The 13173-nt window shown below is 47.3% G+C and overlaps 1 protein-coding gene across 3 annotated transcripts in view; it reads left to right on the forward strand.

Annotated features, from left to right (window-relative positions):
- plxnb1a (plexin b1a) overlaps window positions 1-13173 on the forward strand; it is an 83482-nt gene that overhangs the window by 54109 nt on the left and 16200 nt on the right. For 2 of the 3 annotated variants that reach the window (XM_064299359.1, XM_064299358.1), the window contains 13 exons: window positions 4088-4216; window positions 4400-4500; window positions 4887-5019; window positions 5701-5857; window positions 6970-7078; window positions 7426-7534; window positions 8180-9058; window positions 9582-9716; window positions 10384-10506; window positions 11921-12014; window positions 12165-12331; window positions 12666-12817; window positions 12974-13079. In XM_064299359.1, coding sequence (XP_064155429.1) covers window positions 4088-4216; window positions 4400-4500; window positions 4887-5019; window positions 5701-5857; window positions 6970-7078; window positions 7426-7534; window positions 8180-9058; window positions 9582-9716; window positions 10384-10506; window positions 11921-12014; window positions 12165-12331; window positions 12666-12817; window positions 12974-13079 — 2394 coding nt within the window. The remainder of the gene's footprint in view (window positions 1-4087; window positions 4217-4399; window positions 4501-4886; window positions 5020-5700; window positions 5858-6969; window positions 7079-7425; window positions 7535-8179; window positions 9059-9581; window positions 9717-10383; window positions 10507-11920; window positions 12015-12164; window positions 12332-12665; window positions 12818-12973; window positions 13080-13173) is intronic. The other variant, XM_064299361.1, reaches the window with a different exon arrangement.

The following is a 13173-nucleotide window of genomic DNA, read 5'->3' on the forward strand; positions in this document are numbered from 1 at the left end:
GTGAGAGGATCCCTAGCTTTAGCCTGGCTGCATAGTCTCAACCAGCGAAGCCGTGCCCAGTTAACAATCAGGCTAATGCAATTTTGGAAGTACGAGCAGAGGCTATAACCTGAGGCTGTATATTCACAATATGTATGAGGTCACTGTGCATTTGTTGCATTGAGTGTGTTTGAGGTCGCGGTATGGATGAAGTCACAAGGTATGATGTCAGAGTATTTTAGCCTATATGAGTTCATATTAAAGTGTATTCAGCACCAGTGTTTCAAGGCGTGTTTCCTTTCTACGCCCTTGGTGGAAATCCCGGCTTGCTTTTAAGCTGTCAACAGTCAAGCTGGCAACAAGATGGCTGAAATAGCAACCGTGCTGGCAAGACCGTGTCCAGCTGGTGGGCCAGTTCGGTATAGACAACAGACCAGCACCTAATTCCAGATGGTATCTCACTGGGGCAGAAGCTGGTTCCAACTAGATTCCATCTTAGGCTGGTGGCTGGAATTTCACCAGGGTAGTGCTAGCCCATGGGAATGCAGTGTGGTCTCTCAGCAGAGCATTGTCTAGTCCTCTGTTATATGGGTTAGTTATCAGCGTCAGTCAGGCTAAGAAAACTGTTCCACACAAATGGGCTACTGTATTCATAGCAACAAGTTGGGGGAAAAATTAATTAAATGTGAAACTTAATTGTGGGAACATAAGAATATTGTTTTGCTTTTTATGCCAGTTGCTGATGGCCTTCTCTATTGTCTGTCACACTGTCCTTCGGTGCTTGGGTTTTACAGTACGTGGCCCTTGAGATCACTGTGCTCTTTCTTCTCCTCTTATGTGTATTTCAATGCATCAAATGCACTCCCCTCCCCTCTCCCCCCACCCTGCAATGGCCCTGCCTTGCTGGTATTTAACCCACCCCCCCATAACCCCTGCTTGCTTCGCTCTCGCACGCGGTCATGTGGAACGTTCCAGATCCGTGAACTCCAGGGGAGTCCTGCCACGGGCGGAGGGGTGGTCATGTTTGGGTCCTCGCAGGAAATGTGGCCAAAGTTAGCGGAATGCACAGCACTGTTCCAACCCTTAGCAACCTGCCCTGCCGACCTGGCAGGCTATGAGCTCGTTTTGTATTAAATGGAGCTACGCTGTGCCTCATCCTTTTATAGAATCAGCTTTGTCTTTTCGGTTTAATAAAAAGTAGTCCCTTCTCCTTAGTTAGAATTTAGTTATTTGCTTCCAGATTTTCTTCTGTTTTTACATCTCTACTAGTCACATGCCTTTTTTTGTGTAATTAACACATCTCTTTTAATGTTTGCTATCTTTTTTTGTTGTTGTAATTTTAAAGTTACTCGTGCCACAGTGTGGAATAATTAAAGAAGCCATTGAACTCTGGGTTGTCCTCTCGCCCCATTTTAATGAGTAGTGTTTTATAGCTGTTTTATAGCCAGTGTTACTCTGTAGAGTTTTATAGCCGGTGTTGTTCTGTAGTGTTTTATAGCCGGTGTTGTCTGTATTTAGCTCCTAATGATTCACAGTGACAGCTTTGTTCAGGGTTCCGCTGTCGCCACGGCCACCGTGACTGCGGTCCAAGTGGGGTTTTGCATGAAAAGGAGCCATTATTTCCCCTGGTCACTGTCCTGCCATTCACCGCGGACACTGCCAAAGACAGGACGCAGACGTGCACAAGCGCTGTGTCATTGTCACTGCTCTACTGTCCGTCACGCCCCGCCAGGCCCCAGCCGTCCCCTTGACATTTTTGCACATGACCTCTATTAATCAAAGCGCGGAACAAAAGCCGCCATTGTGGCGGAACCCTGCAGTATGTATAATTCATAAGGTCAGGCTCTGCTCGTCAGGAACATGGGTACCCTGTGTTCTTTTCAGGAGTGCAGAAAGCGAAATGCGGTATGCAGTACGTTAGTGTGAGATCTTAAAATCTCCTCATCTCCCTGGTTGCTGCCCCCAGACTCTGACATTTAATTTCTCTCTTTCTCTTTCGCTTTGTCTCTCACTCTCACTCACTTGCAGTACTTACTGTCTCTCTTTCTCTTTCTCTCTCTCACACTCACACGTGTACATACAGTGTGCACACACACACACATACACAATCTATCAGTTGCACTCCCACAAGCACACTTATGGGCTAAAAACAAATATGGTGCCATAAAACTATTTGCCCATTCATGATTTCCTCTATTATTCTGTATTTGTCACGCAGAATGGTTTCAGATCTTTAGACAAAGGGTAATATTAGTCAAAGGGAAACTGAGTAAGAAAATGCATTTTAAAAAATATTTCATTAATTTAATGAAAAGTTGTCTAACACCCATTATCACCCATGTGAAAAAGTAATTGCCCACCAAAGTTACTCAATCAACCAATTAACCAATTTTAATTGATAATTTGATTCAGCTGATTCAACATAGCCTGTTTAATCTAAACGTCACTCATTCAACCTTACCATCAAATTGAAGTAGTCACCACAAAGTTTCTACAAGCACGCTATACTACGATCAAAAGAAATCCCAGAAGCTCTGAGAAAATTATTGAACTATATCAGTCTGGAAAGGGTTACAGGATTTTTAAGGCTCTGGGACTCCATCGAACCACAATGAGAGCCATTATCTTCAAATGTAGAACACTTGGGTCAATGGTGAATCTTCCCAGGAGTGGCCGGCCTGCCAAAATTTCTCTAAAAATACAACGAGGTCTCATCCAGGAAGTCACAAAATATCTCAGAAGAGCATTGAAAGAACTGCAGGTCTCTCTAGCATCAGCTAAGGTCAATGTTCATGACTCCACAATGAGAAAGAGACTGGGCAAAAATGGGCGTTCTGGGAAGGTAGCAAGCGGAAACATCTGCTAACCAAGTGAAACATCAATGCTTTGCTTACATTTGCAAAAAAAGCATCTGGATGATCCCCAAGCCTTTTGGGATAATGTTCTATGGACAGAGAAGTCAAAAGTACAACCTTTTGGATGACACATTGTCCCATTATGTCTGGCATAAAGCAAATACAGCATTTCACTGTAAGAACACCAGACTAACAGTGAAACATGTTGCAGGTAGTGCGATGGTGTGGGGTGCTTTGCTGCCTCGGGACCTGGACGACATGCCATTATAGAAGGAACCGTGAATTCTGTTCTGGTCTGTACCAGAAAGTTAAGGAGAACGTCCGGTCATCTGTTCATGAGCTGAATCAGAAGCATGATTGTGTTATGTAGCAAGACAATAATCCAAAACACAAAAGCATGTCCACATCTGAATGACTGAAAAAGAAATAAAATCATTTAGAGTGGCCTAATAATATTCTTAAAAATGTTTTGTGTTTACTCAGATCTGAAAACATTTAGTGTGACACATAATAGAGAAAATAGGGAATTAGGCAAATACTTTTCACAACGCTGTACTTATTTGTGCATTTAGTTTTATACAGACTTAGGTGTTGTAGTACCATTTGCTGTCTATTTCATTCACCTCACATAGATTTATCAAGCTCTGTCTTGTTTCATCAGTACAATACAAGATAGTTCATCACTGCTGGTATTTAAAACATTTTAAACTTCAATTACAGGAGAGTTTCGTTTTAAGGGCCAAACCAAAGTTCAAACCTCATCTTGACGTTTGGCAGATGTGGACAGTGATTGGTTCCCATTCTAAATATTTGGCTTAGGACGATCAACTGAAAAGCAACCGGCCATCAGGTCATATCGCAAGAGGCAACCTTTCTGCCTGCACCATAAAGGCACTGGACTGCCCTCAGATTCAAATGTAAAATGCCTTAATAGCTGGAAATGCCTCTATGAGTACTGTCAGAGCACACCACGCAAGCACAAGAAACAATAAAATATAGCAACAATGCTGACAACAAAGTGTATAGAAAAATTAACTGTTGTTGAAAATAATTTTTCTGTTTTGAAGTTTTTGTCTTTTTTTTTGGAATTTGTTCAAGGGATTCCACGTTCATGTTGCTGTAAGCTGCTGTTCAGATTGTCCAGATGTATAAATGAACAAACTGTTGTAACTGTTGAGTGTTTCCCTCGCTGATCCCAGATCAGTGTTTGTAGGATGGCTGTAGTAACAGATGGTGGTGACTATATTTCCCAGGTGTTCCTGGGACCTGACGGAAAGACCAAGCAGTATGCTACCATCCCCATCCAACCCGATGTGCCCATCAATGGTGACCTCCTCCTGGACCACACCCAGGAGAACCTCTATGTGATGACCAGCACCAAGGTTAGGGACCTCATGGTGTTGCATGGGGAACTGATACAACACAGTGCTTGTAACCTTTAGAAGGACGCATAGTCTGGATGAGAATAAGTTAAAAGATGATGTAGAATAGTATAATGGTTAATGGTTGCAGGTTTGATTCCCAGCTCTGGTTGTGTTTGTGGAAAGGCTGTTTCTCTATTCCAGGTGGAAAAGAGGCCGGTGGCCGAGTGTTCCCAGCACATGGACTGCGGATCCTGTCTGTCGACCAGGGACCCGTACTGTGGTTGGTGTGTTTTAGAGGGAAGGTGAGCCTGCAGAACCGAGATAGTCCCTGGTGATGGACTAAAACACATCATGCAGCACAGAACCCAGACTCTGTACCAGGGATAGTCCCTGATGACAGGCTAAAACACATCATATTGCTTATTGGATCACTATCTCTTCCATAAAATGACTAGCTTTATTTATTTCTTTTTTTTATTAGGGAAGGAAATTAGTATTTTTTGAAAATGTTTTTTGTTTTTTATTTATTTTTCATATCTGAATTTTTGTTGGCAATGTACAATGAAAGACATTTTTCTCTCTTTTGTGGGTTTTGTTCAGGCAGCAATGACAATCTCTCTTCTCGCTTCTTTCCCTGTATCTGACTCTTACTCCCCTTCCACACCCATCCCCCCTCCCACTGCCCCAGGTGTGTTCAGGGCTCAGAGTGCGCAGGGGCGGAGCTAGCAGGCCAGTGGCTCTGGAGTTTTGACGCAGCACAGCAGTGCCTCAGCGTGCAGTCACTGAGGCCGTCCAACATCAGCCGAGAGGAGAAGAGAGACGTGCGTGCAGTCCTGATTCTCTTCCTGTTTCTACTTTACTGAGATTCCTCAGTTTTCATTTCTAGGACGATTGTATCAGAGTCTGGCCTAGTGGACCAAAATAAAAATTTAATAAAATTTCAGTATTCCTGTGTTTCAGCAAATAACGCATGTTTATTAGGAGAAGGTAGTAAGGAAATGTAACAAACAGACACATGATCTACTGTAACTTTAGGGGGTTATGATAGATCACCTGCAACAGTAAGTTATACGCAGTAACATAGATTATAGCAAAGTATTTCACCTGATATTAAGTGTGCACTACATGCTCAATTCTGCTTGGTGAATTGCTTGAACCCAGAGATGGTTCTGATGGGCTTGTTTAGGTTTCTGCCAAAGGCACCTGTAAAATCGAAGGTTTCGTTCCTTCGTCTGCCCGTTTTGGCACCTAGCAACATAGCAGGATGGTGGTATTTTAGAGGTTTAATTTGAAAGCAGCTAGTTCTCTGTAAATGTGCCGTTTCATTGGCTGTTTGGAGGAATGACAGTTTGTTTTGTCCCCATTTAGTGTGCACGCTCATCTTGTTATCATTACATTTTTTAAAAGGGCCTATAACCTGTAACTTTGTGTATTTGGCTCCGCCCACACACATTCCTACCCAGAATGCACCCGTAACACCGAAGTGTCCCTTTGCCCTGCAGGTTTTCCTGTCAGTCCCAGGACTGCCTCGGATGGAGAACGGCGGGGCGTACACCTGCGTCTTTGGCGAGCACGAGAGCCCCGCCATCGTCATGGACACCAGAGTCACCTGCTCCTCCCCTGATACCGTGAACATTCCCCCTATACACCCGGGAGAGGGTACGTACATGCAAAGAAAGACAAGATGAGGATAAAAGAAAAGAAAAACTATTAAAAGTGGCTTAACTTTCCCTGTACATCCTCTGCAGAACATTTACCCTTTTCATTGTGCACGTAGGCAATCACAGGTTGCAACAATCTTTTTTTTTTTAATGCATTTTTAAAAATTATTTGAAGTAGGAGTCTCAGAATCTACAATAACCAATGGATGGGTATTCATGTTCCTGTTGTACAGTGATGCACTACATGCTTATATTTCCAACTATCTATAATACAGCTATCAACAAAGTCACCTGTAATTTTGCTTTATAATAGTGGTTTTGTCTCCCAGTAACTTTGCCATAAGGCGGGGATTGATTCGGCCTGTTTGGTTGTTCCTGTTATCTTTGGAGCCTTCGGAGGGTCCGGTCAAAGTAATACATTGTACAGGCATCTGTCCGGCCGTGCATTTTTTAAAAAATTCATTCATTTCCTGGTTAAAACAACAGTGGGAAGAAGATCTGTTTTGATAGTGCTGATGAATGTCAGAAGCTGTTTTCATTTCCTCCGCTCCCAGTGCAGTGGGGGATTGGCAGGAAAGGAAAAGGGCACACGCTCAGAAACTCTACGCTCCAACGCTCCCGTCTTTCTGTCCAGACGGACACTTCTTTTCCGTGAAGTCATCGCGGGAGATACCGTATTTATTTATAGAGTTTTGCTGAGATAACAGAGCTATCCGCCCGAGTGAGTGGGTGTTGAGCTGACATCTTCTGCAACTGTACGTTTTTGTTCGCTCGTGGGTGTTAAGAAGCGAAAGATTGACGTGCTGCTCAGTTAAGAGCCCTTTTGTATCGCGGAGTTAAATAACAGGTTACTTATATAATTACTTGTGTTATCTCAAACTCTCCACTGAGGCTCAGTTTTTCTGGCACAGATGGTCATTATTATAGAGATGTTTTTGTTTCATTCATTCCGAAGGAAGCACGTTCGTTTTTTTTGTTTCTGAATTCTCATTCTGTCTGCTAGCCCGAGGGCGGTTTTTGATCGATGTTCTCAGCGCATTTTGTGGAGGCGGGAGAGAGCGCTGTCATTCTGTCTGCCCGCTGAAGGAAGTGTCGTCTTCCCGTCAACAGACCACGTGAAGACCACCCTGTCCCTCCGCTTCCGCGAGGTCACCGTGGCCGCCCACGAGTTCACCTTCTACGACTGCCGGGCAGTGCAGGAGCTCTCCCAGAGCGCACCGTGAGTCAGCTTTTAATTTGTAAACCTCGCCCCCGGGCCGGCTAGCAACTTCCTGTTTATATTTCAAACACGTTGGTTAATTATTATGGTGACAGAGAAGCTCTTCTCGAGCCGGTCCTAATGTAATGCTGGCGCCCTGCTCAGAGGAAGCCACGGTGGAGGTTTGGATGGGTTTGGCACCCACGTGTGGAATGTAATTGCTGGCTATTTTCCTGTGGTCCCTGGCCATTTCTTATCTGTGTAGTGATTGTGTTCTCCTCTCCTCTACTTCCTATCTCACTTTTGGTCACCCTTTACTTATTTTACTTTTCTCTCTCTTTCTCTCCTTCACTCCTCCCTCCCCCCAGTTGCCGTGGTTGCGTGAGCAGCCGCTGGGGCTGTAATTGGTGTGTTCAGCAGCACGCGTGTTCTCACAAGGACACGTGTGAGCGGGGAGTCGTCATTTACAACGAACACGTAAGTCATCGGGGCTGACCAGCAGTGTGCATCACAGAAACTGAGCTTCACGCTGTTACTGTACTCGTAAATCTGGGAGTTTGTCCTTGCCCCTGGGGGTCTAGGCCTCCATATACTGTGAAATGTACTGTCACAAAAGCACTATACAGTATTTATAAAAACCAGTTGATTGATGATTGGTTAAAGTAGTTGGTTTATGAAATATTAGCTGCACAAAGGTGTATTTGACTAGTATTTAATAAAAACCATGAATACCAGGATATATATATTTTTTTTTTTTACGTGGATATATGGGTAAGTAATTGTCTCCGCTTGCACTAACCAGATTTGTTTAATCTTCGATGTTTTGCGCTTGATGTTGCAAAACATGCGACGATGCGGAAATGGCGATTAACCCCCCATCGTGTGTCCGGCTGACAGTCCTGTTGAGCGCACGCGCTGTGTGTGTAACCCGTGTCAGCGTCCGGAGAATGCCGTAACCCAGGTGGGCCTTAGGCCCCCCCCAGTTTTGGATTTTTGGTCGGCTTTCATGTTCATTATTTATGGTTTTTTTTTTGTTTGTTTTTAAAAAATTTATTTTCTGCCTGCCTCCGTCTGTGTCTCCCCCCCCCCTCCCCTTTCGACCTCTGACCTTACAACTCCCAGTTCAGACTACCCACGTCGGCCCCCCCCACCACAAAAGCCTTCGATAAATTGACAACCCCAACAATCCCCGTGACAACTCCAGCCCCCGCGACGCCCCCGTCCACGGTAGCACCTACGACCGCCATGACGACGACTGCCCCTCCCGCTTCGCCCGCAGTAGAGCCCGGCGCCCCCACTCCGCCCCCGACCGAACCCACCACCCCCGAGGCTACGGCGCAGCTCCCCGTGCCTCTGTCCACCACGGCCGCCCCGACCTCTCCGCCCGTCACCACCCCGAGCCGCCCCGTCGCTCCACCCTCAGGTGACGACAACTCCACCCGCGTGCAGACGGAAGTGTCCGACCCCGAGCCCAACCCCCCGGAGACAGCGGGCGAAGCGGAGGGTGGAGAGGGGGAGGGTGGAGAGGGGGCGGAGGAGTCACGGTCGGGCCAAGGCTCGCACCCCGGCACCACCCTGGCCCCGCCCCCCTTAGTTCCATTTGCGGGTGTAGCGACCGATGCGCCCAACAGCACAGAAGTGTTAAAGGAGGAGACCCCGCCCCTGACCGAACCGCCCACCGCGGCCCCGCCCTCCTTTGACACCCCCATCCCGACCCCCAACCATGTCCCCGTCCCTTCTGAGGGCCCAGCTGAGCCTGACGACACACTGACAGAGCCCCCCGCCTTGCCTTCCCCCACTGGTCCTAACGAGGAGGCGGGCTCAAATCGGGGGGGCACCGTGCTTCCGCCCCCGGGGGAGGGCGAGACAGACTACGCGGGCGGCGGGAATGGAAGCTCCACCTCCTCGACCAGGCTGCCCGTCCCGCCCACCTCCCCCCAACCACGGGACCTCTACTCCGACCTGGGGTACCAGCATGACCCCGCTGACTCGCCCCCGCTGGTGAGTCCCAGCCCTCAGACACAGGGACCAGCCACACACCCACCCCCCCTCCTTATTTCTGCTCCTCAGTCAACTCAGCTCACCCCCCCCCCCCCCCCCGGTCTGAAATGTGTGGCATCTGTTCTGTGCATCTCATAACCTACGGGCCTATGCGTTTCCATTGCTCCTGCTGTTGCCGCTGCTTTCAAAACCAAACCAAAAATAAACTGGGCTGCCTTGATGCTTCAGAAACAGTGCGTGTGCCTGTGTGTGTTTGTGTGTGTGTGTGGTGAGTGTGTGCGTACTTGCGTGTTTGTGTGTGTATGTGTGTGTGTGTGGTGTGGTGTACTGTGGTGAGTGTGTGTGCTTGCGTGTGTGTGTGTGTGCATGATATTATTGTGTTGGTGTCTCTTCCATCTTGTGGGAAGATGTGCTTTGCAGTGGGCTCATTGGTGGGGTCAGAGAGGCTGTGGGTGAGGTGGGGGTGACCGGAGGGAGAGGGGCACTGTTTAACGAGGGGGGGCTGTGTGTCCCGGGACCCTAGGGGGATGAGGGCTCCATCGTGAGCATGGGGGCGTCCGCCTGCCCCTGTGTGGAGAGGGTGCAGAGTCCTGCCCACCTGCCTGTCAACATGGAGAGGAAGATCACCTTAGTGGGGCGCAACCTTCACCTCTACCAGGTACAGCACACCTGCTCACCTGTGTTCTGGTCCCTTAATTAATGTGGGGCTTCCTCATTGTACAGGAAAGATTGCAGTATGCATGTGGTGTCTTCTCTGAAGACCATGTAGGTCAGAAGGTTTCAGCAGAGATGGACTTCTCCTTCCTTTTCTGCTTCTTTTTCCTTCTTTCTTGTTTTTCCTCCTCCTTTCGCCTTCATCTTTCTTTTGTTCTTCTTCCTCTTCGTCCTCATCTTACTCATTTCCCTCCTCCTCCTCCCCATTTTCTCCATATTTCTGTTTTTGTTCATAAAAGTGTTATTTGCAGAGCAAATGTGGGACATTATGATGATGCATAAATGTCACATGATCAGCAATGAGGTCCTAATCAGCCAATATCAGGGTAATTAAACACAAATAATGTAACCACAGACCCATTTTAAATTTAAGCATGTAGCAGGTCGCAAGTGTTTCACAGTTACGTACACATACACACAGCCACGTTCACACATTATATGGATATGGTAATTGCATGGACTCTGCAGGGCTCTTGGTACGGGAAAGTCTAGTTTTGTTTTGGAGCGCTGTGACGCAGTGGTGTTTTCTGTCAGTGCACACACTGGCCCGTGACTCCCTATTGGTGGACGGGATGAACATGCGGTCTCAGGCTCGTGTTTTGATTGGCCAGGAGGAGGCGCTGCGCTACGAGTGCGTGCTGATGATCGAGGGACGTGCGGTGGTGGTGGGCTCGGATGTGGGAAAGGATGAGGCCGACCACTCCCTCTTCTACATCACCTGCAACTCACACAAGGTCTCCCCCCCGCACCGTCTGGTTTCTGTACCATTTCAATCTTCCATCTCTGTGTTATTTTGCATAATTTATATAGCATATATATTACATAATATTTATGTATTTTTAGAGTGTTAAATTTCACCTGCGATTTTATGGTATTATTACTTAGTGTGTTTTCATAACTCATACAGACCAGGAAACCAGAGAAATGTTCACTCCGCATAAATATTCATTCTCTCCCTAAGGCATTTCTGATCCTGTACGTCAGGGTATAAATATGACTGAATATGCTGTAATAATAATGTTGGAAGGATCGCATTTTTTCCAGTAAGGAAGTTTGATATTCCCTCTGCTCTCCGAAATGAGTAACCTTTCGGATCTGTGATGCATTTAACACGTTATCACGGAAAGCAAATAAATGAATATACTGCCTGAGGCAGGCACCTGGAAATGGCATTGAACCACGCACCAGACTCCCAGAGCAATGGATTGCCCTTCATTCCTTAAATACTGCAGTGTGTGTGTGTGTGTGGGTGTGGTGGTGGGGTGTTCGACCCCCACCTCCCTGTTACTGTTACATTCCTAAATTCACAGAGAGGGAATGTGGTGGGTGGGACGGCGCACTGAAACACCTCCATTTGGCCTTTCGGCCTTTTTTATCAGCCACCTCGCTACGGGCTGCTGTTTTTCACAAACCGCTAGAATAGCTTTCCACATGTGCGGGTTCAAATCTGACGCGTTTCTGTTGATGACTCTTGCCACGTGGGTACAAATGTTCAGTCCTGGAGAGCTGCGGTATTTCTGTGGTTTCCTTTCAGTCAGCAGCCAGATTAACACGTGTGGACTGTTCCCTTTAGCAAATGGAATGTTCAGCAATATATTGAAATAAAATTCCAAGGCATTGCAAAACATCACTATATTGGCAACATATTTTTTACATTCATTGCAGTGATAACTTATTGTATTATCCAATTTGTCCACGTATTTAAAATATATTGCTGTACATTCCAATTGTGGGTTCAAGTGATCAGTGGCTGTAATTAAGCACTTAAAGGGATATTTCACTTTGGTGCAACAAGTAATTTTGTGAAGCTTACCCGATTGTATTTGCACTGCGTGAATCCTAGCAACGGCAGCTGTCTCTGTTGACAGTTAGCAGCATCGCCTTTCCTCCGCTTGTCCTGCTTCCTGTTTACTTGAATTCATTTTCGGGACCTCTCTGAAATTACTAGTTTTAAAGCACAAACTAACTATAAAGGATAATAGATTGATAAAAGAGAGAACTTGTGTTATAAGGTGAAATATCCCTTTAAGTGCGGAAACACACTAAAATGCACCATACACACTGCCCCCCCCCCAGCACACACCCTACCTCACCTTCACCCTACCTCAAAGCACAGGTCACTCAGACAAAAATCTAATGTCGTCACAGTACTCCTACTCGGCGCTCGTGGAGGAGTACCACGCTCGGGTGTACGTGAGGAGGACGGTCGTCCACCACGTGGACAGCCCCCAGGACCTGCACGGTGAGCTTCCAAAATGGCCGCCACGATACTAGCAAACGCAACTTTGAATGAACATACAGATGTGTGAATGCACACCTGCTCACGTGTGTGCGTGTGCGTGTGCGTGTGCGTCTGTGTCTGTGTGCGTATGTTTACATGTGTGTGTTGCAGTGTATCTGTACAACTGCTCGGTGGGGCACTCTGACTGCAGCCGCTGCCACACTGCGGAGCAGAAGTGGGGGTGCGTGTGGTGCCAAGGGTCCCCCACCAGCTGCCTCTACAATGAGTCCTGCACAGGCCAGATCATCCAGACCTGCCCGGCGCCTGTCATTCACTCTGTGAGCTCCCAGCTTCCTTTCTTCCTGTTATTAATTCTATTTCCTGTAATCCAATTTTTTAACCTCAGCATTGAAGGTGCCTGAGTAGCATACTGATTATGGAACCAGGCTTATGACAGAGAATGCAGGTTCAAATCCTTTGTGTGCGTGGTATATGACCTAAATTACTCCAGCAAATATCTAGCTGTTTGGATTAGACCAATTGATCATATTTGTTTGTGTGCTTGCTCAGCATGTATGTATTCTGTGTAATATAATGATATTTAATACGAACGCAGCACTTTCTGCCCTACTTTAGTTCAGTGGTGTAAAGGGTGTTTTTTTTTTGGGGCAGATCGAGCCTCTGTCCGGCCCACTGGAGGGGGGCACTGCCATCACCATCACAGGATCCAACCTGGGGCAGAAGGCCCAAGACGTGCAGAACTCGGTCACTGTGGCTGGCCTCCCCTGCGTTTTGGACCTCAGCCGATATGAGGTGTCCTCCAGGTAGTGGGTCAAAGGTCAAAGGTGGGCTGGGAGGCCAGGGCGGAGGTTGGGACTTTTGGGAATTGAGAAATGAACACTTGGTGACTGTCCCAAACGTGATTGGGCAATGGAGGCGACAAGGCGTGGCCTTTATTGACGAGCGCGTACCCCTCACAGGATTGTGTGCGTGGCGTCCGCCAGCGGGGCGGAGAGGAGCGGGAAAGTGGACGTGGAGGTGAACGAAGGGGGTCGCGGTCAGTCCGACCAGATCTTCAGCTACCAGGTAACCAAGAGCAAAGGAACGGCTTAGGAGCGTGGCTTTCCATATCCAGACCAGACCCGCAGGGCGTCGCCCAGGGACGGCAGGGTTTCAGCCC

The sequence above is a fragment of the Anguilla rostrata genome, chromosome 11, assembly GCF_018555375.3.
Source record: "Anguilla rostrata isolate EN2019 chromosome 11, ASM1855537v3, whole genome shotgun sequence".
NCBI classification, from domain to species: domain Eukaryota; kingdom Metazoa; phylum Chordata; class Actinopteri; order Anguilliformes; family Anguillidae; genus Anguilla; species Anguilla rostrata.